This window comes from Syngnathoides biaculeatus, chromosome 10 (assembly GCF_019802595.1).
Source record: "Syngnathoides biaculeatus isolate LvHL_M chromosome 10, ASM1980259v1, whole genome shotgun sequence".
Lineage (NCBI taxonomy): Eukaryota > Metazoa > Chordata > Actinopteri > Syngnathiformes > Syngnathidae > Syngnathoides > Syngnathoides biaculeatus.
Window position 1 is genome coordinate 18916749 of NC_084649.1, and position 22352 is coordinate 18939100.

The 22352-nt window shown below is 45.1% G+C and overlaps 2 protein-coding genes across 3 annotated transcripts; both read left to right on the top strand.

Annotated features, from left to right (window-relative positions):
- Positions 1–29: 29 nt before the first annotated feature.
- Positions 30–7236, top strand: eno1b (enolase 1b, (alpha)). Its single transcript, XM_061833282.1, has 12 exons — positions 30–190; positions 322–415; positions 481–576; positions 1545–1603; positions 1687–1756; positions 2072–2205; positions 2492–2714; positions 2823–3020; positions 4421–4622; positions 5341–5449; positions 5557–5615; positions 7135–7236. Exons 2-12 carry the CDS (start codon positions 331–333, stop codon positions 7202–7204), a joined length of 1305 nt encoding a protein of 434 aa, XP_061689266.1. The 5' UTR covers positions 30–190; positions 322–330; the 3' UTR covers positions 7205–7236.
- A 1728-nt stretch (positions 7237–8964) lies between these two features.
- rereb (arginine-glutamic acid dipeptide (RE) repeats b) lies at positions 8965–22200 on the top strand. Of its 2 annotated transcripts, none has more exons than XM_061832887.1 (17): positions 8965–9247; positions 10140–10188; positions 11234–11358; positions 12120–12219; positions 12303–12401; positions 12624–12704; positions 12806–12959; positions 13043–13129; positions 13215–13408; positions 13575–13721; positions 14740–14850; positions 15047–16152; positions 16392–16590; positions 17434–18130; positions 19818–19958; positions 20541–20715; positions 21254–22200. In XM_061832887.1, exons 1-17 carry the CDS (start codon positions 9144–9146, stop codon positions 21285–21287), a joined length of 3603 nt encoding a protein of 1200 aa, XP_061688871.1. In that variant the 5' UTR covers positions 8965–9143; the 3' UTR covers positions 21288–22200. The 2 variants fall into 2 exon arrangements, with proteins under 2 accessions (XP_061688871.1, XP_061688872.1); XM_061832888.1 differs by lacking the exon at positions 8965–9247 and adding an exon at positions 9308–9408.
- The last annotated feature ends 152 nt before the right edge of the window (positions 22201–22352 follow it).

Consider the following 22352-nt stretch of genomic DNA (forward strand, 5'->3'; position numbering starts at 1 on the left):
TTGACCTCCGGTCGGTCCTTTTGCTGGGATTGAAGCAGCCAGTGCACAAGTCCATTTGAAATGTCATGTGACTAATGAGATGAGGACATGTAATCCAATTAGGAGAGAAGCAGCGTGCTATACTTAAGGCCAGGTCAACGTAATTTTCCCCCGTGGAAGCCTCGCGTAGGAAACAGTGAATAAAAAAAAGGTGAGTGGCATCATTTTCCCAGGGGATAAAGAGAATTTTATGGAGATAAGTTGTTTATTTTTGCCTGGTACATCATCTACTGTTTTTCCTTGTCAAGAAACTTAATATATGCCCTCTCTTCTCTCTCAAAGTGCTCCATCATGTCCATTCTTAAAATTCACGCCCGTGAGATCTTTGACTCCCGTGGGAACCCCACAGTCGAGGTTGACCTTTACACTGCTAGAGGTAAGCTGACTTTAATAAAAACACACAAAAAAATATTAGTTTTCCATCTTCATGTGTGTCATCAGGCTTGTTCAGGGCGGCCGTACCAAGTGGTGCATCGACTGGAATCTATGAAGCCTTGGAGCTGCGCGATAATGACAAGTCACGCTACCTTGGAAAAGGTTTGTGCTTTTTAGATTTACTGAAAAAAAAAAAAATATGAAATTAAGTATTACCTAGATGAAACTTGTCTTTTCCGCACTTTTTTTTGTCATGGAGCAAAGTGCTCAGAATGTAATGCAGCCATAGCAATGACTAAGTGTCATGGAGCAAGTTTTCTAGTATTGTTAAAATTATTCTTTTCTTTTGGGCTTGTCCCGGTAGGGGTCTCGTGCATCCTCTTAACACCCACTGTCCTCATGTCCACCCTCACCACATCCATCAACCTTTTCTTTGGTCTTCCTCTCGCTCTTTTGCCTGGCAGCTCCATCGTACCAGCACCCTTCTACCGATATACTCACTCTCTCACCTCTGGACATGTCCAAACCATCGAAGTCTGCTCTCTCTAACCTTGTCTCCAAAACATCCAATTTTGGCTATCCCTCTAATGAGCTCATTTCGAATCCTATCCAACCTGCTCACGCCGAGCGAGAACCTCAACGTCTTCATTTCTGCTACCTCCAGTTCTGCTTCCTGTTGTTTCTTCAATGCCACCGTCTCTAATCCGTACATCCTGGCCGGCCTCGCCACTGTTTTATAAACTTTGCCCTTCATCCTAGTGGAGACTCTTTTGTCACATAGAACACCAGACACCTTCCCCCAATTGTTCTACCCCGCTTGAACCCGTTTCTTCACTTCTTTGCCACACTCACGATTGCTCTGTCTATTGAATAAGTTGGTCAAAAAGTCTGCAGCCACCTCTCCAAATTGCTTCCATACCTCCACTGATATGTCATCGGGACCACCTGTCTTTCCATTTTTCCATTCTACTTAAAATTCTATTCATAAAATTTTATTAAAAATGTATACATAGTATAAACCTGCAAATTCCAATTAAAGATGTCTGTGCATTCCAAATATCAGGTCCATGTAATGCTAAATATTTGGCTGTATTATTTACTTAGATTTGCTGTGCACTTCTCTGCCTCAGGTGTGCTACAGGCGGTCGAGCACATTAACTCATCGATTGGACCCACGCTTGTCGACCAAGTAAGAAGTTCACCGATCCATCCGTTGAATTCTGTTTGCCAAGCCTTTCGTTGTCACCCGACGATGTGTTCACGCCTTTTCAGGACGTATCTGTGGTCGAGCAGGAGAGAATCGACCAAATGATGATCGACATGGACGGCACAGAGAACAAATGTAAGGGCGGAGGGGAATCATGACGATTGCCACTTCCCGACATTTAGTTTGAAAAAAAAAAAAGGATGTTTTTAGTCTGTTCTTAAACACTCGGAAAGTTAGACCGAAGTCCAGTAAATACGTAAGTTGCAGTCTACAACAAAGCTTTTTTGAGATAGATAGATAGATAGATCCTTACCTTAATGCAGGACAGTACATAACACAGAATTGCAATTCACATTCATTTCGTCACTTCCGGTCAGACTTTGTGATTGTTTTTTTTTCTTAATTTATGATGATTATTTTTGTGACTGTTGTTTCCTTTATGTGTAACAGCAAAATTCGGTGCCAACGCCATTCTGGGTGTGTCGCTGGCAGTTTGCAAGGCAGGCGCTGCCGAGAAAGGAGTCCCCTTGTATCGTCACATTGCTGACCTTGCAGGCAACCCCAAGGTCGTCTTGCCTGTGCCGGTGAGTCTTTGTCTTTTTTCTCCAAAAAGTGTCTCATGCAGACATCAAAGTTTGTGTCGTCCATTCGAAAAGGAAGGGAAAAAAAGAACAGTGCACCTCAAAAATATGGCTCTCATCTATCTATCTATCTATCTATCTATCTATCTATCTATCTATCTATCTATCTCGGTACTTTCTGTTGCTGTGTAGATAACAGAGCCCCGCCCACTCAATGTGGGGAGTACATTGTATCTTTATCCAGTGTATTTATCGCAAAAGACACCAGTTTATTCCTCCTTTCCATCAGGCCTTCAACGTGATCAATGGTGGCTCGCACGCAGGCAACAAGCTTGCCATGCAGGAGTTCATGATCCTTCCGGTCGGCGCCGGCACCTTCAGGGATGCCATGCGCATCGGAGCCGAGGTCTACCACAATCTGAAAAACGTCATCAAGAAGAAGTACGGCCAGGATGCCACCAACGTGGGAGATGAAGGCGGCTTTGCTCCAAACATCCTGGAGAACCAGGAAGGTAGTCACGCTGGACTTGATTTTGCAATAAAACCTGTTACGTTACGTGTCGTAAAGCCAGTTGCCGCTTCATCGCATCCTGTCGGTTTCTCCGTTTTTGTCACGGCAGCACTGGAGTTGATCAAGGAGGCCATTGCCAAAGCGGGTTACACTGACGAGGTCGTGATCGGCATGGACGTGGCGGCCTCTGAATTCCACCGGCAAGGAAAATACGACCTGGACTTCAAGTCTCCCGACGATCCGTCTCGCTACATCGCTCATGAAGAGCTGGCTGACCTCTACAAGAGCTTTGTGAAGGATTATCCAGGTCACCTCCTCTTTAAACCTCTGTTTGTTTACACGCTAGTCAAGGGCGCACAGTTTCATCGGAGCAGTGCTCTGAATAGGTGCTGATTATTTGTCGAAACCGGTTTGAAAACAATAGCAAAGGTGCTGTTGCTGTTGGTCGTGGATAATCAGTTGACCCCACGAGTTAGCAAAAGTTATGCAAATGTGGAGTAATTAGGAGCCATTTTACTGGCGAGATGGGAGAATTTACTCGCTCCATAACCGCACTCAGAATACTTGTATCTCAAATCATCTTTCGCAATTGAAATAAATGCAAATGCCGCTGTTCTACTGCAGCATCCCTCCACCCCCCAAAAGTGCATTTTTTTTTCTTTTTTTTAACCAATTCGTGAGCAGCGTCCCATTTTTGCGACGTCACGATTTCCACGCATTATATCCTTCAGTATATCAAAATGTCGAAGTGTTTAATCTGATTCTGTTTTTTGGGATGATATACTAAGAAAACCCAGTCCCATTTTTGGGACGAGATTATAAATTAGTAAAGTTATCATATAACTTAACCATAAATGAAAAAGAAGTGTTATTTCCTTGATTGTGGGCTGTTAGGAGACTATTATCTCAATAAGACAAAAAATTACCACCCTGCCCATGAATGGGTTAACATAAAGAAAATAGTACTTCATAATATTTTACTTTGTACAATTTTACAGTAATGACATCAGTGATAATGTAAAGAAATAATCATGATTAATTCATTGCTATTCACATGCTTGGCCACACAGTGGCAATATTGTACTGTTATGCTAGCGCAAATGAAAAAGAGTTGCACAATATCATCTCTTTCTTTCTCTCTCCCTCTCTCTGTCAAAGTTAAAGTGTTCACTCATGATTAATTACAAATTATTGGTCACATCAATCATGTGTTAACAGTGATTGATCAGACAGTTTATTTTGACCACACGTGTTCCTTCATCTTAACCTTGGATGGGGGCTTGAAACACAGTTCGGGTTTCCCGAAGGTCAACGATCAGGTCAATGCCTAATATGAAGTGAGGCGACTCCGACTGGTGTGCGCGGCAGCAAGGAATTTACTTAAAAAAAACAGTGCAGAACTCTCTTTTCGTGGAAGCACAATAAGTTTAAAACACCACGTCAAGGCGTAATGTGGTACATATTTTTCATATGTCAACTTTTTATTCCCCAATCTAATATTGAGCTGGTCTATCTGTCTTTTTAAAAGTCAACTATGGCCCTTAGACGCAAATATTTCCCCATCTTTGATTTATGACCAACAAACTCATCTGAATTGCGATTAATATCCAAATGTTTACATGCATTTCAAAAACAGGTCAGATAACCATAATGCTCAATTCCACATTGCTTTAAATGTTAAAAGATCATTTCTCAATTTATTCACAGTGGTGTCCATCGAGGACCCGTTTGACCAGGACGACTGGGCGGCGTGGAGCGACTTCACCGCCAGCGCCGACATCCAGGTCGTCGGAGACGATCTCACTGTGACCAACCCGACCCGCATCTGCAAGGCTGTGGAGGAGAAGGCCTGCAACTGTCTGCTGCTGAAAGTCAACCAAATCGGCACCGTGACCGAATCTATGCGGGCGTGAGTTGGCGGTTGGTTTCTATGTACCTAACCTGTTTGTGAATAGCGTGGCCACTGATTTCTTTTTGGCAGCACATAGAACTTTCTCAAACAACGACCGCTGCTCCGCCACACTCTCTTTTTTCTAGTTTACCATACGCCACTCCACCGCCCACCCACTATTAATGATGTACACACATAATTACAAATGTTACAGTACTTACGCAGCCCATCAATGTGTTTGATAATGACAGCGTCCACCACCGCTGCTTTAGTTAGCAACACAGTCTGGGCAACGTAGAGCAAAGACGATCTAGACATGCTGCTAATGTTTACTTTCGATATTAATGGAGAAAGTTAAAAAAGAAAGGCTATTGTTTTAAGATGCAATGACTGTTGGAGTATGTGAATAATCGAACAAAAAGTGGTTAAACCGGATGGGATTTTCTCTTTTCCGAGTGAGAAAGGTCTGGTCGTAAGCTAACATAGTAAGTGCAGGATGAGATGGTGTGTAATGTTAAAATTCCACCTTGGCACAGCCTGATCCAGGATGAAAGCACAGACAATACATAATAAATATAGGAGGCAACATAACATTAACCTTAAAACGGTTTGGGAGCAGGATCATCGTCGTCGGTAGCTCGGGAGTGGCTGGCTGCTTGAAAAGTAGATCTTGGGGTAAAAAAAAGTCTGGGCACCCTTGGTCTAGAGGGACTAAAGGATCTCCTTGAATTTTCAGTTGCAAGATGGCCCAGGAAAGCGGCTGGGGAGTGATGGTGAGCCATCGCTCTGGAGAGACCGAGGACACCTTCATCGCGGACTTGGTGGTCGGCCTGTGCACTGGACAGGTAGAGAAATCCTCAATACAATCCACATGATGGAGAAAAAAAAAACATAAGGAGCTAACCCGCAATTGCCAAGCGTAAAAATTATAAACCTTTTTGTACAATTTCAGATCAAGACTGGGGCACCTTGTCGCTCTGAGCGTTTGGCCAAATACAATCAGATTCTCAGGTAAGTCTAAGGAAGACATATATGGAAGTAAATTAGTGCCACCAGGATTTGGATTTGAAATGCCACAGAAAACTGGATTTGAATTTGAAATATAAAGTGATCACATTTTCAATAGTTTCTACAATTCGCTGTCTAAAATTCAGCGTCTGTGCCACCAGGCAGGGTTACTTCAGGTCAGAACCCAAACAGCCAGCCAATCCAGTTACACTTTCTTAATATGTGACTAAGAAAGCGTGACTGGCTGGGTGTTCGGTTCTGACCTGAAGTAACCCTGCCTGGTGGCACAGACGGTGAATTTCAGACAGCGAATTGTAGCAACTATTGAAAATGTGATCATTTTACATTTCAAATTCAAATCCTGGTGGCACTAATTTACTTCCATAGACATCCTTCCATCCATTTATGGGTAGACCTGGATTCTATTTTAGCTAACTTTGGTCAAGAGGTGGCGTACACCCCAGGACTGGTCACCAGTCAGTTGCTGAGATGATGGACATGATCAAACGGTTTAATAAAAATAGACTTAAATAAAATGTTAAAAACTGTTTTTAAAAAAATCAATGCAAATGTATTATATTTATTATACATCAATTTCACTTAAAAATCATCCTATATATGAATGGGGCAGCACGGTGGATTAGCTGGTAAAGCGTTGGCCTCACAGTCCTAAGGTCGGGGGTTCAATCCCGGCCCCGCCTGTGTGGAGTTTGCATGTTTGCCCCGTGCCTGCGTTGGTTTTCTCCGGGCAGTCAGGGCTCCTTCCATTTCCCAAAAACATGCAACATTAAATGGACACTCTAAATTGCCCCTAGGTGTGATTTGTGAGTGCGACTGTTTGCCTCGATGTTCCCTGCGATCGGCAGCTGAGATAGGGTCCAGCACTCCTGTGAGCCTTGTGAGGATAAGCGGCTAAGAAAATAGATGGAGTGATGTGAATGGTTTGGGGCTTAACTGTGTACGTATTCGTTTGCCTTAATGATATTTACGTGGCTGTCTCGTATCTGATCCCTCGGAAGTTCAGCGTTCTCTCAGTGTCTTTGTTGCGCACCACTCAGAGAAGCGTGCACGTTATATAATGCCTCCTTGCATTCATGCATTACACAACAAAGAAGTAAATGGTGTGCATGCAGACAGGAAAGTGATGACAGAGTTGCACGGCAGCTCACTGGTGTTCCACGCTTGGCTTTTGTTTGTTCCGTATCTTGCTCAAAGGCACATTGACAATGTTCCAAAAGGAGACTCTCATTTCTCGATCAACCGCTATTGTTTTTTTTTCCTGAAAATTGCTCAGATTACAATGCGATTCCATCCTGAAGCATTCTCTACAAAAAGACAAGTTTATTTGAGTTTATCTACAACTGCCATTACTGAGCCTTAATGGGCTATCAATACCAGTCATGTACTTTACATCCGGGATATTTCTGTTTGATTTAAATCACTGACAAAATGTAAGGAAATCCTGTAATGCGGGGCAAATTATGTACGTGTGAAACTAACTCCATGTTTTTTTGTGTTATAGAATTGAAGAAGAGCTGGGAGACGAAGCTTGTTTTGCTGGGAAAAACTTCAGACAGCCATTGGCAGAGTGAATTTATACCGAAAATTAAAAAACAAAACAAAACATTATAAACCTATAATTAAACTGCTGAAAATAAAAATGTTATTTTTTTCAATACAAAGAAAATTAAGGCTTCTCTTGGCAATCTAGTCAATAAAAAGTCAGTCAATGCAAAATGTCGTGGTTTTCTTACAAATCTGTATGCTGTACTCACTTGACTTTCATTAATGTGCCGCCCACACTCACTAACAACGTTGAACTATTCCATTCATAAATATTTTGACAGTAATAAACAGCCATTGTTTTGGCTAATTTGGTCATGAAATGATACAATACAGTGCGTGTATGTTAATTCCACAAAAGATTTGCTTGTAGCATGGATGCCGGCACTTTGTGACGACGGAGAAAACGTAATGACACACATAACTATGAAGAACCAATTATGAAGACCACAGATGTCCCTCAGCAATATTTAGAACTTGAAATTAAAATTTTTACAGATTTCTTATTCCGGGCAATGTGCATAAAATATACAACTAAAGGCCCATTGACAGCAAAATTAGCATTAGTTCCCCCCACCCTCACACAAAATGATAATAATAATAATAATCCTGTGGATCATTATTGTTTTGCGTCATTTTATACAGCAACTGGGGTTCCCAGAACAGTTGTTGTAAAATCAAGCTAATGGCACTGTGCAGAGGTGGGGGTTGGGGGGAAACAATTATGTACTTATAAAGTAAAAATGTAGGCAATATATGCTACATTGTAATTAAACCAGTTTTCATCAGCCATGAATAAAGTTTCGATTCATGAGACTACCTTATTAATAATTAATGAATATTTCAGTTCTGAGGACCCGGGTTCAATCTCGGCCCCGCCTGTGTGGAGTTTGCATGTTCTCCCTGTGCCTGCGTGGGCTTTCTCCGGGCACTCCGGTTTCCTCCCACATGCCAAAAAACATGCAACATTAATAATAGGGCACTCTAAATTGCCCGGAGGTGTGATTGTGAGTGCGACTGTTTGTCTCAATGTGCCCTGCGATTGGCTGGCAACCAGTTTAGGGTGCACCCCCGCCTCCTGCCCGTTGACAGCTGGGATAGGCTCCAGCACTCCCTGTGACCCTCGTGAGGATAAGCGGCAAAGAAAATGACTGGATGGATGAGTATTCCTTTACATGAAGACTGTGTTGATGATTTCACACCGAACTTATGAAGAATGATTTAAGAATGTAGGAAATGGAAAAAAATCAATATGCAACTCTTCACCCCTATGAATATCTGCAAAAAATGTTTACAATTTTTTTTCCCAAGGCTGACTTTCACAACCTTACTAAGAAATCACAATGTCCCATCCTCTTGTGTGCTATTTTTAGAGCAGGTCTTGAGCTGGGTCAACACAGTAATAGAGACTCGTTTTGTTGACATTATTATCTGCTTATTGTCCAATAATATTCGTAAAAATAATGATCGCATACAGTCACATTGTTTACTGTTGCACTTTTACAATGACAGACTCAAAGGTTGCAATGCTAAAAACAATATTCTCAAATATTCTGGCTCGGTGTACAGAGAAAAAGAAAAATATCCTCCCGCATTGAGCTTTTACGATGAATGGACCCCCTCCCCTCAAATATAAACAAATAAATCAGACGATGCAGATCAATGTCATGTAAATAACGATTGCATTTTTGCAGGGGCGTCGCTGGGAAGCTCGGGCCCCGCACACACTGGCGCTTTCCAGTATCAAGTCACGTGAGCCGCGATCGAGGTTGCACGCACATGCTCAGTTTTGTATACAGTCGACAAGTTGGAAGGCTGCGCTGTGTGGCGGCTGAGGTCATTGCACCGGAGAGAGGAGGAGGAGGAAGAAGAAGAAAAAAAATTAAGACTCCCTCCGCTACAGCGCCTCCATTTTGAATAGCCATGTAATAGGGGATTGGCATAGTTAGCGTGTACGCGTGTGAGTGCATGCGTGTGCGCGCGCGCGCGGCTGTCGCCCCGCTGAGCTGCGTAGTGTCAACAAGCCACGGCCAAACACCCGTCGACATGGACGACCTGTTCAGTCCGCGGAGGTAAATAACTTGCTTCTTTCTTTCTTTTGTTTTTTTTTGGGGGGGGGCTTGTTTGCGCACTGGATGCGCTTCGTGGTTCGTGTTCGCTTCGCGTCCACTTTGCAACGGAGCGGTCGGCGTGTCAGCAGTCACGAAGTTGTGGCTAACGAGCTAATGTCACGGTACCTAGCAGCTAGCCAGTTGTGTGTATGTGTGTGTGCCTTTTTTTTTTTTTTTTTAAATGCTACAGTGCGATACACACACAAAAAAAGCGAACGGTTAGCTAATGTTAGCCGCGTTGTGCAGGGTTGCGTTTTGTTTGTTTTGCAGGGCCGCTTTTTAAAAACGCAATGTCCAATCGGTGTGTTCTTTACATACATATGCATTTGCTATGTTTTAAGTGCACGCTAACGTCGATGTGGACTATCTGACGTGTTGGACTCGGGTTGGGGTCCGCTCGGCGGCCCTGGCGTTTTGTGGTGGTTTTTTTTTTTTTTTTGTGCGAGCGCACAACAACACGACGTTCCTGAACGTTCCTTGTAAAATGGTGACTGCAGCACTTGTGCCCGGTTGTTCTGCTGGCCTGCTGGCGTGATTGATTGACGGGGCCTTCGCCGCCGCTGGCGTCGGGTTTCGCCTGGCCCAATGTCAGGAGACGTCAAACCGGGGCGCCGCCTCCCATTGGCCGACGGCGACGCCGTGGGCGGGGCGCCGCCTTTTAATGAGACCCCCCCTCCACCCCCCCCATCCAGCCTTCAGATGAAGCGGAGATAATCAGCTGAGAGCCGCGATAGCACGCCGCGGGCCCCTTCATCCCCGTGGATTTTTCCCCTTCTCACAGTGATAACGAGTGATTATGAGAAGCAAACATTAATTTTCTATTGGCTATTTTTTTTTTTTTTTTGTCTTCTAGGAGCTTGAACAACACTCAAGGAGAGATAAGAGTGGGACCGAGTCATCAGGTGCGCTGTTCATTTACTTCACGTGTTCAGCTCATCGTTTAGGTCACAGGTGTCAAACCCAAGGCCCTGGGGTCAGATCCGGCCCGCCACATGATTTTATGTAGCCCGCGAAGGCTAATCGTGTTTGTCGACTTCCACGATTCTTGTTCAAATCTGTCCCAAAATTTCAAATTGTCGTATCATAACTCATAATGTTGAGGTATTGCAAGTGTTTTTACGTTACCAAACATCAACAATAGTTGAAAAACCCATTACCCGTGATTTCTGATTCCAAAAGTAATTCATTCATTTCACGTGTCAATATGATGAGGCGATAAACGATTTTTATGGTTTCACAGCCATAACACCCCTCTGAGGGAAACCAGAACTACAATGTGGCCCGCGACAAACATGAGTTTCACACCCCATACTTCATCATTGAACATTTTGAACTAAATTCACGTTCCAAATTTGAACTACGTCATACTTCTTTGTTTATCCGTCACTACGTTTCTTACACTTGCACGGTGCATCAGCTGATAAAGCGCTGGGCTCACAGTTCTGAGGTCCCGGGTTCAATCCCGTACCTGCCTGTGTGGAGTTTACATGTTCTCCCCGTGCCTGCGTGGGTTTCCTCCGGGCACTCCGGTTTCCTCCCACATCCCCAAAACATGCAACCTTAATTGGACACTCTAAATTGCCCCTAGGTGTGATTGTGAGTGCGACTGTTTGTCTCCATGTGCCCTGCGATTGGCTGGCGACCAGATCAGGGTGTACCCTGCCACCTGCCCGATGACAGCTGAGATAGGCTGCAGCACTCCCCGCGACCCTTGTGAGGATAAGCGGCTAAGAAAATTGATGGATGGTTGGATGTTTCTTACAGCTTGCACCCATTCAATCCACATCAGTAACAAACTGCAGCTTTCAACCTACAATCTCAAAAACAAGAAAAAAAAATATTATGAGGAATTAAAACAGAAACAGTACAACAGGAAGGATGGTGAAAGCATATTGATTGTATTTAAAATACTTTTGCAAAATGTTTCTTTTTGCTGATGCATTGCAGGCAAAGCTTCCTGAGCTGCAGCCTCGGCCCACGCCGGCTTCCCAAACGCAGACGGAGAGCGAGGAGCTGATGTGGACGCCTGGCGTCAACGACTGTGACCTTCTCATGTACCTGAGAGCTGCCAGGTCAGTGTCACTGACACTCATTGAGGAGCGCTTACTTTAGTGCACTTTGATAGTCTCAAGGCTCATGGGGGAGATTTTACTTCCTGTTAATAAGTTATCTTTTCAATTGTGACGACAAGCAGACGACAGACTTGCAGACACAACTGTAATTACTGTCGCATAATAGTCCATGTGAGCATTTTTATTTATCGTTATGTATGTAATACCGTACAGCCTCGGTTCTCGACCACAATCCGTTCCAGAAGGCGGTTCGAGAACCCATTTGTTTGAAAACAGAATCAATATTTCCCACGTCTGCTTACAGAGGCTGCGTTATACACAATAACAACACCCATCAAGGATCGGCTGGTCAGGCCACGCGCGTTGTTATTTCCGGGTTTTTCGGGGTGGGAATTCACAAAAAAGCGCGTCGTGGGTCAGCTGGTCGGGCCGCGCGCGTTATGTTATTTCCGGGTCTCGTCGCAGGAGTACCAATATTTTTGTTCAAAAACAGAAGCAAAAAAACTCTCAATTTTCGTTCAAAACCGATTTGTTCGAGAACTGGGACGTCCGAGAACCGAGTATTCACTGTGTAGATATATTTTTCATTCGGTCACATCACACCGCCATCTCATAACACAGATTTCTTCAAATCCAGTGCAAGGAGCATGCATTTCTTTTTGATTTGCAGTAATATAAATTTCCTCCTGGGTGGGACAGATAAGAAGATCTTGGCTCAAAACTGACACAAGCGTCTCTATTTTATTATCCCCCCCCCCAAGGAGTATGGCAGCATTTGCAGGCATGTGCGATGGAGGCTCGACGGAGGACGGATGTTTAGCGGCCTCTCGTGACGATACCACGCTCAACGCTCTTAACATGGTAGAGAACTCAACTTGTGTTCATCAACATTGCCGTGGCCTACTAAAAGATGACTTAACGTTGCACTGCATATTCCCCCCCAGTTGCATGCAAGTCATTACGATGCCGCAAAAGCTCTCCAGCATCTGGTGAAGAAGCCTCTGCCCAGGCTTATTGAGAAGTGCTGGTCTGAGGATGATGTGGTGGGTTGCATCTGATTGGTTCCACGATAATCTCGTTAGACGCGTGTCTTTTCCTTTGAGGAGGAATTAAGGTAAAAAACAAAATAAAATAATTCATATCTGACACACTACAAAGCTGTCATGTAATTTTTAAGCAGCACTTTTTAAAACGGCACTGGATAATTAGTGGAGGATCCTTTTGTATAATTATTAAATATATTGTTTTTTTTTTTTACTTTCCAGAAACGCTTCATCAAAGGCCTCAGACAGTACGGGAAGAATTTTTTCCGGATTCGAAAAGACTTTTTGCCTAGCAAAAAGACTGTAAGTGAAAACGTCGGCTTTAAGAAAACGCTAAAAAGTCAAACGTGATTCAGTCAAGCTGAAAATATGATAATAATATGAACTGTCATTTTTGTCACAAGGGAGAGCTGATCACGTTCTATTACCATTGGAAAAAAACTCCCGAGGCTGCGGGAACGCGAGCTTATCGCCAACAACGCAGGCAGCCGTCGTCTCGGAAGGCGAAGACTCGCTCCGTCGCCGCTCCTGTGAGCGCCCCGTCTCGAAATTACTCCGGTGAGCGTGCGTTTGCGACCTCTCGCTTTCTCCAGTCGCGCAAAGTTTGGAGTTTGCCTCATGCCGTAGCTTTTCTTCTGCAGTGGATGCAAGTTCAGCCAGCGAAGACGAACTCGACAGCGAAGATAGCGAACAGGAAGTTAAGAGCTGCAGCCACTGCGGTACAACACGTGCGTCCAACTTATATTTTGGAAAAAATAAAATGCTGTGTTAATTTACTTTCACAGCTTACAATGGTGTATTTTCCTTAAACAGGTTCTAAGGATTGGCACCAAGGAGGAAGATACAACCCTTTGCTATGCACAACCTGCCGCACGTACGAAAACAAGCATGGCTGCCTGCCGGCGGCGCAAAAGTCGACTGGCGCGTCATTCATGTTTAAACCTGTCAAAGAGGAAGAGGAGGGGAACAGTAAACATGGCATGAGGACTCGGCGAAGCAGAGCACCTGTAAGCATGGCACGCTGTCGACATAAATAAACATTTACATGGAGGTGATCGTTCACTGCTAAAAGATGACTTTATTGTCAGGAAAAGTACTTTTTTTTTTTTTTTTTTGCCGACGCATCCTCGTTTCACAATTAAATCTGAGAGAAACGTTTTCTCGCAAATACAGCAATTGTCGTCTTTAAGAAGCGGCCACAGGAGACTCACTGGCTCTCCAACTAGTGAGGATCAGCAGTCCGCAACCCAGAATTGCCATACCGCGACCAGAGCGTCTACCGCAGACAATAAGAATGACTCCGCTAAGAAGAATAACAAGGTAAACTGAAATCATTATTAAGCATGCGACTGAAATGTATCTGAAAACTTTTTTTTGCGTTATGATGAACTACATTTCTTTTTCTCCAAAAGTAGGAGCACAGTAACATACCTACATAAGTTATTTGAATGATGAATTTCCATTCAGGAAATCGTAGTTATGACCAATATTTCCTGTAAGCTGAGCAACTCCGCATTTGTGTACTCTCAGCGCAGATGAAAGCAGATCCAGCGCAGTGAGCTGCAGCCTGTTTTAAACACGGCAACAAACTCCCTCTCACAACAAGCTACTGCTCGCTACACCGGGCCACACACTCTACTTCCTAGTTTACCTGACACCGCCCCCCCTCCAACTCTTAAAGCGGTACACTCATAAATCACCACCAGTGCTTCAGTTAGCAACACAGTCTGGGCAACGTAGAGCAAAGATGAGTTAGACATGCTGCTTATGTTTACTCTCGATAATAATGCTAAAAGTTAGAAAAAAAAAAAAACTAATGCTGTTGCTTAAATGAATGTCGGTGTATGTGCATAATGGAAGAAAAAGTGATGAAACTGGACAAGATTTTCTCTTTTTTTGAGTGAGAAAGATCTGGTCTGAAGCCAAAGTAGAAAGTACAGGATGAGATGGTGTATAATGTTAAAATTCCACTTTGGCAGACAATACAGTGGCCCAAAAGTTAATTCTGTTTTTGAAATATAGGAGGCAACATAACATTAAGCCTCATCATCGTCATTCAGCTTTCAACGTGCATTGCTAAAGATATTCTGCAAGCGATAATTCAGTTTTACACCAAGAAAAACAGACGGGGATATCATTGTGGGTTAAAAAAAATGAAACAAAGTTGGAGGTGACATTTCAAATTTATAGTTTGGCTTAGTATGTATTTGTATTGTACTGTTTTTTTATGTTTGTTGACATTTTCACTGTCAGTTAGCAAAAACAATAATCGCAAAATGATCCGATTCTGATTTGAAGTACCCTTCAATAACTGTCGAATATTCCACTTTTTCTCCAGAAGGTGAAAGAGGAGGCAGCCACACCAAAGACAATGAAACGGGTCAGGGAGAGTCCTCCCCAGGAGGCAAACGAGCCAGAAAAAGTCAGACCTAAACGCTCAAAGACTCAGGTGAGAAGCAAACGGCAAATGGGTAAAAATCCCGAGGCCTGTTTATGGTAGCTGGCAGCTGTGTCAATATTGTTTTACTGTCTCACTTCCTCGTATCTGTTCTTGTGATGTGTTGCTGACCTCTCGCTCAGGATTTTGTCTGGTTAAATAAAGAGTCAAAAAAAAATGTCAATCATCAAATTTGTGCCGTCTCCAGGAGCCGCCAGATTCCCGTTCTGAGGTGGAGGCCGAGGTGGAGGAAGAAAGCTCCTCAGAAAGCCGCAGCGCTCAGGACGACGGCAGCAGCGACACCAAAGACATCGATCAGGACAACCGCAGCTCCTCCCCCAGCATTCCCAGCCCTCAGCAGGGGAACGAGAGCGACTCCGACTCGTCGGCCCAACCCAGCGCTGTCCCTCCGGAGCCTGCGGCCCCGCCGACCGTCCAGGCTGACGCGGCGGTCCCGCAGGCCCCTCCCTCTCAAGGCCCAGTTGTCATGCCACCGCAAAGCTCCGCTCCTTCTGGCCCGTCCCCTTCTTCTCCAGACCCGCCTCAGCCAGCCGCTGCGGAGTCCGCCGCCAACTTGGGCCAGAGCGGCCGCCCGCCGACCGCCCCTCATTCTCTCTCTGGTGCACCACCGCTTCCGCCCACTGCGGGCCAGGACTCTCCTCTCTCGTCTGCGTTTCAGGTGCCGCCTGCCCTCAGCTCGGTGTCCTCCCAGCTCCCGCCAACCCAGAGACCCCCACCCTTCTTTCGGGAGTCGCAGCTGCCCCAACCTCTTCTTTCTGGCCCCCAAATCAAGCCTCCTCCCACCACCCCAATTCAACCTTCCCACAAACAGATACCACACCAGCCTGCTCCGCCCTTCCCCCAGATGCCCTCCAACCTTCCACCTCCACCTGCTCTGAAGCCCCTCAACTCTCTGCCCAATCAGCATCCTCCAGGCGCCCCCCCACCACCTCTCCAGCTCATGCCGCAGCCGATGCCCGTGCAGGCGCTCTCGGGTCAGCTTCCGGTGATTTCCCAGGCGCCGACTCACCAGGGAAAGAGTACAAGTTCCCCTCATCCATCTGGCGCTCCCTCGCAGCCCCTCGCCTCCGCCGCGTCGACCTCAGTAGGCCCCGTCCCCAGCCTGCAGCCGTCCTTCCCTCCCGTCGGGCTGAGGCCATCGCCGAGCGCCACAGTGGGACCGCCTCAAATTCAGATCAAAGAGGAGCCGCCGGATGAGATGGAGGAAGCTGAGAGCCCGCAGTCTCCGCCTCGCAGCCCTTCCCCGGAGCCTACCGTCATCAACATGGCGAGTCACGCCAGCCAGTCTGCACGGTGCGTCTTTAATTCCGCCGCGGCCCATAAAATGTAGCCGTGCACAGAGCTGACTTACATAGCCAACATGGGATCAAGTCTTACTGGATACATGATTCAAAATTATGTCATTACCGGGCGATGTGAACAGACCCTAGTTTGATTTTGGATAGATGAATGGATTTTACAAAGTAACAATTACGTGGGATAGAACGAAAACACGACGACACTAGTAATTGCGCCTCCGTCGTAAATTTCAGGTTCATCAAACACCTGGACCGCGGGTACAACTCCTGCGCTCGGACAGACCTGTTCTTCACGCCGCTCTCCTGCTCCAAGCTGGCCAAGAAAAGGGAAGAGGCGCTAGAGAAGTGTCGGAGAGAAGCGGAGCTCAGCGCCAGGCAAGAGCGTGAACGAGAGAAGGATCGCGAGCGAGAGAGGGAGATGGACAGAAACGCTGTAAGTGCAATAGTCAACAATCGGCAGTTGCTGTAGTGGGAAGTAATATAGTACAAATACAGTAAAGCCTCGGTTCTCGAACATCCCCGTTTTCGAACGAAAATTTCGAGATTATTTTTGCTTTTGTTTTCAAACGAATATCGGTACTCGAACGTCCCCGACAAAACCTGGAAATAGCATTTTGCGCGGCCAGACCAGCTGACCCACGTTGTTGCGGATTCCCACGCTGCTGAAAAACCCGGAAATAACTAAACAGCTAACCCACCCACAACATGTTTTGTTCTTGTGTATTCGAATGCCCCCCCCCCCCAAAAAAAACCTGAAATAACATCACGCGTTGCGCAAGGAGTTGACCTACCCACGATGCGTTTTGTTCTTGTCAAATTTATACAAGCTAACGCGAATGCTAACAGGGCTGGTTAAAATAAAACTTACTGGTAAATATCACTGAGACACGCCAGTAACACACCGGCAACACGCTAGCAACAGCGCTAACGCTAGCGCAGCGCCAACGGGGCCGGTCAAAGTCACTTCCTCGGCACATATATTCCACCGGTCTCTTTCTTACCTTTTCTGCTTGAGTGCCCCCTTGCGGCATTTAGGAAAAAAATGCACAAATTAGCCGCAGCTCCGCATAAACCGCAGGGTTGAAAGCGCGTGGAAAAAAGTCACGGCTTGTAGGCCGGAAATTAAGGTATTAAAATACAATGTATTTTTTGTCCTAGTGTATTTCAGTCATTTATCCGATTACAGAAATTCAATCAGTACCTCTCCTTTTTTTTTTTTTTTTTGACACAGTTCGTAGTTGAAAAAGTGGTTTTCTAGCATTGTGTTTGTTTGCAGCGAGCATCCAGCTCCTCCCACGACAGCCGCATGAGTGAGATTCAGGCGGCGGCTCACGGGCGCCCCATGTACGAGCAGCCGCCAACCACGGTGGCCGCCGTGCCCCCCTACATCGGCCCCGATACGCCCGCCCTCCGCACCCTGAGCGAATACGCCCGCCCCCATGTCATGTCCCCCACCAACCGCAACCACCCCTTCTATGTGTCTCTGAGTCCCGGGGACCCCATGCTGGCCTACCACATGCCCGGCCTGTACAGCGCCGAGCACAGCCTGAGAGAGCGTGAGCTCAGGAACCTCCGAGAGAGGGAGCTCCGTGAGAGGATGAAGCCGGGCTTCGAGGTCAAGCCCCCCGACCTGGAAACCTTACACCCCTCGGCCAACCCCATGGAGCACTACGTCCGGCACGGGGCCCTGGCTCTGCCTCACATACCGGGACCCCCTCACCACTTTGCGCCCTTTCACCCGGGGCTCAACCACCTGGAGCGAGAGAGGATGGTGCTGGCCAGTAGTCAGCTGCGCCCGGAGCTGAGCTACGCCGAGCGCCTCACTGCGGAGCGGCTGCACGCCGAGAGGATGGCCTCCGTGGCGCCGGATCCCGCGGCGAGGCTGCAGATGCTCAACGTGACGCCGCACCATCACCAACACTCGCACATCCACTCTCACCTCCACCTGCACCAACAGGACCCCCTCGGTCAAGGTGAGTCTTTGGACCGCTTCGCCGTGATCCCAAAACGTACTTGCGGGCGGCAAAATCTTTGACTTGCTCACCCTTACATGTTATTTTAGCAAGCCAGAGTGATTGGCCAAGTTAAATGCCTTGACTAATGATTTTAGCTTGATTCTCAACAACCGTAGTTCAATGTATAAATTGTCTGTTTGAAATACGTTACATGTGGTAAGTTGCTTTAAAGGGAGATGGAATGCCTGCCAAAATGTGTAAATCAAGATGGTAGGTGTAGTGGATACAGAGCTCGTGCACGTGACGTCACAATTTTCACGCCGCCATATTGCCGGTCAAACAGAGCTGCTCTGCACTGCGGGAGCCGTCGAACCGGAGCAGATTTTTCAAATTGCCCGAGACCTGTTGTGCTGTTGGTTGTCACAACAGACGAGACAGATATTCAACGAGATCATTCTATGGAATACCAGCTGAAAAGACAAGAAAATATCGACGGATTTCCGCAATCAAACATGATGGATGATGCCCAAACAAAATAGACACACACAGGTGTTTTTTTTTTAAAAAAAAAAAAGAGATTTACAGAGGTTAAGTGTGACTGCACTCCATCCTATTTTTTTTTTTTTTTTTTTCTCCCCAGTCATGGTTAATGAATGAAAGTTTGTGTAAAACCAGGGGTCATTTCTTGAAATATTGGTATTTGTATTGAATACTACCTGAAAAGCTCGATGGATCCCGGCAAACGTTAACGTGTCGCCGAACACGCTTCCGCGGTCACAAGTCGTCAAAACCGTCACTATGTGGGATTTATTCCTGATTGAGAACAGCTCCACCAAGAAAGTATATGAATGTGTCCAGACTTTTATAGGCTTTCAAAGTTTTCTGTGTAAATCTCGCCGACTTACTCGCCAGATCCATGTGTAGATCCAGTTGTCCAAGACAAGCGGAAGCGAATTAACAGTCCATTTTCTTATCAGCGAAAATATCCATTTTGGCATTAAATACGGGTGCTCTATGCCGAGTTTATCTAATTTTTTCACGTACCGTCATTTATTTACACCTTCTAAATGTCTGATGGTATCGGACAAGACTCTGGGCGTCATGCTACAAGGCATATTTCCGTGTCATCTCCAACCGACTTTGCATAAAGCAATGTTAGCTTGACCGGGAATATGGCTACGTAAACAAAAATCACGTGATTTTTATGACGTTGGTGCACGGGCTCTATTGACAAAGTGGAAATTAAGCCACAGTTCCCATGCTCATTGAGGGACTGGGTAGTTTGTTTTTTTTTAATTTCTTTTGTTGGACACAGACTCGCTCTATTGACGGTGAAATGGATCGTATGTTGTCATGTGGATGTTGCGAAATTATCTAGTCGAGTGGGGAAAAAGTAGCTACTCTGGCACTGTGCAACCATGAAACTATTTACAACACTTTCTCCATTTTTATTCCTCATCAACTGATTATGCTGGTTGATTTTGACTTTTTAAATGAAATTAAAAAAAAAAAAAAACACGACTAAACATTTCTTGGGAGTATTTTTGGCAGTGCAATCCCAAACTCGGGTTTTTGGCATTGTTTTCACTTCATCGCTTTTCTTCCACCTGGAAGCACCTCAGTTCCAGTTGTTTACAAACTTCATGAAAAGGTCCATAGACTTGATTTTGAGGATGTGGCCTACATTCCATGTGCATTCACACAGGTTCAAGCCCCGGTCCTCTGGTGGACCCGCTGGCAAACGGACCGCGTCTGGCCCGCTTCCCCTTCCCCGGAGGCCCCATCCCCAACCCTCTGCTGGCCGATCTTCCGCATGACCACGAGATGCTGCGCCACCCTCTGTTTGGTATGTTTTTGCGTTCACGCCCCGCCAAAATTAAAACTTCAGCTAGGATTTGATTAACAGACAATCAGGAACAAGGTGCTTATATGGAGCAAGGGGTTAACGGGTTAGTTAGATCCCACAGGGGTGTGCCAGCGAGTGAAATAATTGACCAATGATAGACACTTTGTCAGTCATACCTTATGCCCACGATTTGTTGTTTTTCCTCAGGTTCGTCGGTTTGTTATATATCACAGATGCACAAGATGGGGTCAGACACAGTGGACTGATATTTATCATGAACATGTCACATCAGAATATGTTCAAAAATATATATATCTGGAAAGAAGTTTGCTTTTGTATTTAAATTCTAAACTCCCCCCTTTAATGCCACCGTGAAGAGTTGAGCCTTAGCACGGTGACCCAACAGCTCCATTGTCGGTCGCAGCCGATTAACGCATTCCATTTTGCCTCATTGCGTCAAGACGTATTTAATGGAACGATGCGTACCTCGCAATCGTCAGAATGCTGAAATAATCAGGTTAGAAGAGTGCAAATCACCATACCGCTGCACTATCGTGCAACAAAACTTTGTGCCTTCCCTAGGGGCCGCGTATCCCCGAGAGCTACAGGGTCCGATTCCTCAGTTATCAGCGGCGCACCAGCTGCAGGCCATGCATGTTCAGTCTGCAGAGCTGCAGCGGATGGCCATGGAGCAGCAGTGGCTGCACGGACATCACCTGCATGGAGGGCCCCTGCCCAGCCAGGAAGATTATTACAGGTGAGCTATTTGAACACCGCAAAGTTATTCAAAATATTCTTATCAATCCAAGAGCTACTCTTGTGCAGTGGTACCTTGACTTACGAGTTGAAATTGTTCCATGACTAAAATCGTCACTCAACTTACTGACGTGTCATATCCATTTTCCTCAATGTAATGGATTGAAATGCCATGACTTCATTCATTAGCGCAGCGCTAATAGGGCCGGTTAAAAAAAAAAAAAAAAAAAAAAAAAAAGAACATACCAGTAAAAATCACTGAGACACGGTACTAACACAGCAGCAACAGGGCTGGTTTAAAAAAAAAAAGGAACCGGTAAAAGTCAATTTCTCGGCACATATATTCCACTAATCTCACTCTTATTTTTTTTCTGCTCGAGTGCCCCTTTGCAGCCGTTAGAAAAAATGCACAAATTAACTGCATCACCGCAAAAGCCACAGCAAATATATCGGTGCAGTCGCAAGCCCAAGGTAGCAGCGTACAGTACCTGATGCGCTTTATTCAGACACGTCCGCCTTATTGTCCTGTTTTTGCACAGCCGTCTGAAGAAAGAAGGTGACAAGCCATCGTGAGATCCACGCGGCGCTTCGTCGATACGCCTGTACTTAACATCTAGTAGAATACTGTAAGGATATTTGTGTCTTTGTTTTGATATATTTTACGACATATTTGTGTATCCGCATTCCTTCTTCAGCACTTCACAGGCCTGCTAAAGTCTGGCTAAGGATTTCTCAAGACTTTATGCTCGTTTTGTGAACAATCTCACACGTTCACGTGAGATTTAAAAACTAAATAATAATAATAATAAGGATGGACTTTCACAAAGTTACTGTTTAACAGTTATATATGCAACATAGACAGACCTTTGCTAACAGCCCTTAGGACATTTGGAAACAGACTTTTTGGCGTGACTTTCAAATATATTATCGTGTATAAATGATGATTCCGTGTACAGAGTTGCATATAAACCCGTGTTTTGAATGAGTGTTAACAACCGAGCATGACTCAAAACTAGAGTAGCAAAGTGGCATTGTCTTGTTTAGACTTTAAACGAAATTGTAGAGGTTGGTTTGAACTCTAATCCTGCTAAATATTTGTCTAAATCCGAAAGTTTTATATATCGATATATCTTTTCACAGTACGACCTAAGCTTTATTCACTCCTTTTTGAGCCTGTAAATATTAAATGTTCACGATATTCTATATGAATGAATACCATTTAGTTGTAGATGTAACCCTTGTTTGAGCAGGAAACCATAAGCTGTATCACTATATAATAATATAATTGATAGCATAAATTGGAGCAGGATCTGTGTCCGCAAGTATTTTGTGGATTTAATACATTTATACCCATTTGATACAAACATGATTGGAGACAAAACTAAAGATTGACAGTTAACGGCCTTGAAATTTCATATTTATGTGTATCCATGAAAGTGTGTCCATTGCATATTTAATTCAATAAATATTCTGCAGTGACACCTCACTCGCTGAAGTGTTTTTATGCGGGAACGGAACAACGCATTCTTGTAATATTGCAGTACTGTTTTTTTCCATCTTGTATTTCCTTTTAGATACAGTGTACAACCACTATTAGTTTCTTTGCACCAAGATGGCGGCAAAGCAGAACTTTTTTTT

What these genes read in the sequence shown, in the direction of transcription:
- eno1b (XM_061833282.1), top strand. Translation starts at nt 331, where the DNA reads ATGTCCATTCTTAAAATTCACGCCCGTGAGATCTTTGACTCCCGTGGG. An exon ending in CATCCTGGAGAACCAGGAAG is followed by an intron (nt 2,715 to 2,822) that starts GTAGTCACGCTG and finishes TTGTCACGGCAG; the next exon opens with CACTGGAGTTGATCAAGGAG. An exon ending in GTGACCGAATCTATGCGGGC is followed by an intron (nt 4,623 to 5,340) that starts GTGAGTTGGCGG and finishes TTGAATTTTCAG; the next exon opens with TTGCAAGATGGCCCAGGAAA.
- rereb (XM_061832887.1), top strand. Translation starts at nt 9,144, where the DNA reads ATGCGTGTGCGCGCGCGCGCGGCTGTCGCCCCGCTGAGCTGCGTAGTG. An exon ending in GCTGGTCTGAGGATGATGTG is followed by an intron (nt 12,402 to 12,623) that starts GTGGGTTGCATC and finishes TTTACTTTCCAG; the next exon opens with AAACGCTTCATCAAAGGCCT. An exon ending in CACGCCAGCCAGTCTGCACG is followed by an intron (nt 16,153 to 16,391) that starts GTGCGTCTTTAA and finishes CGTAAATTTCAG; the next exon opens with GTTCATCAAACACCTGGACC.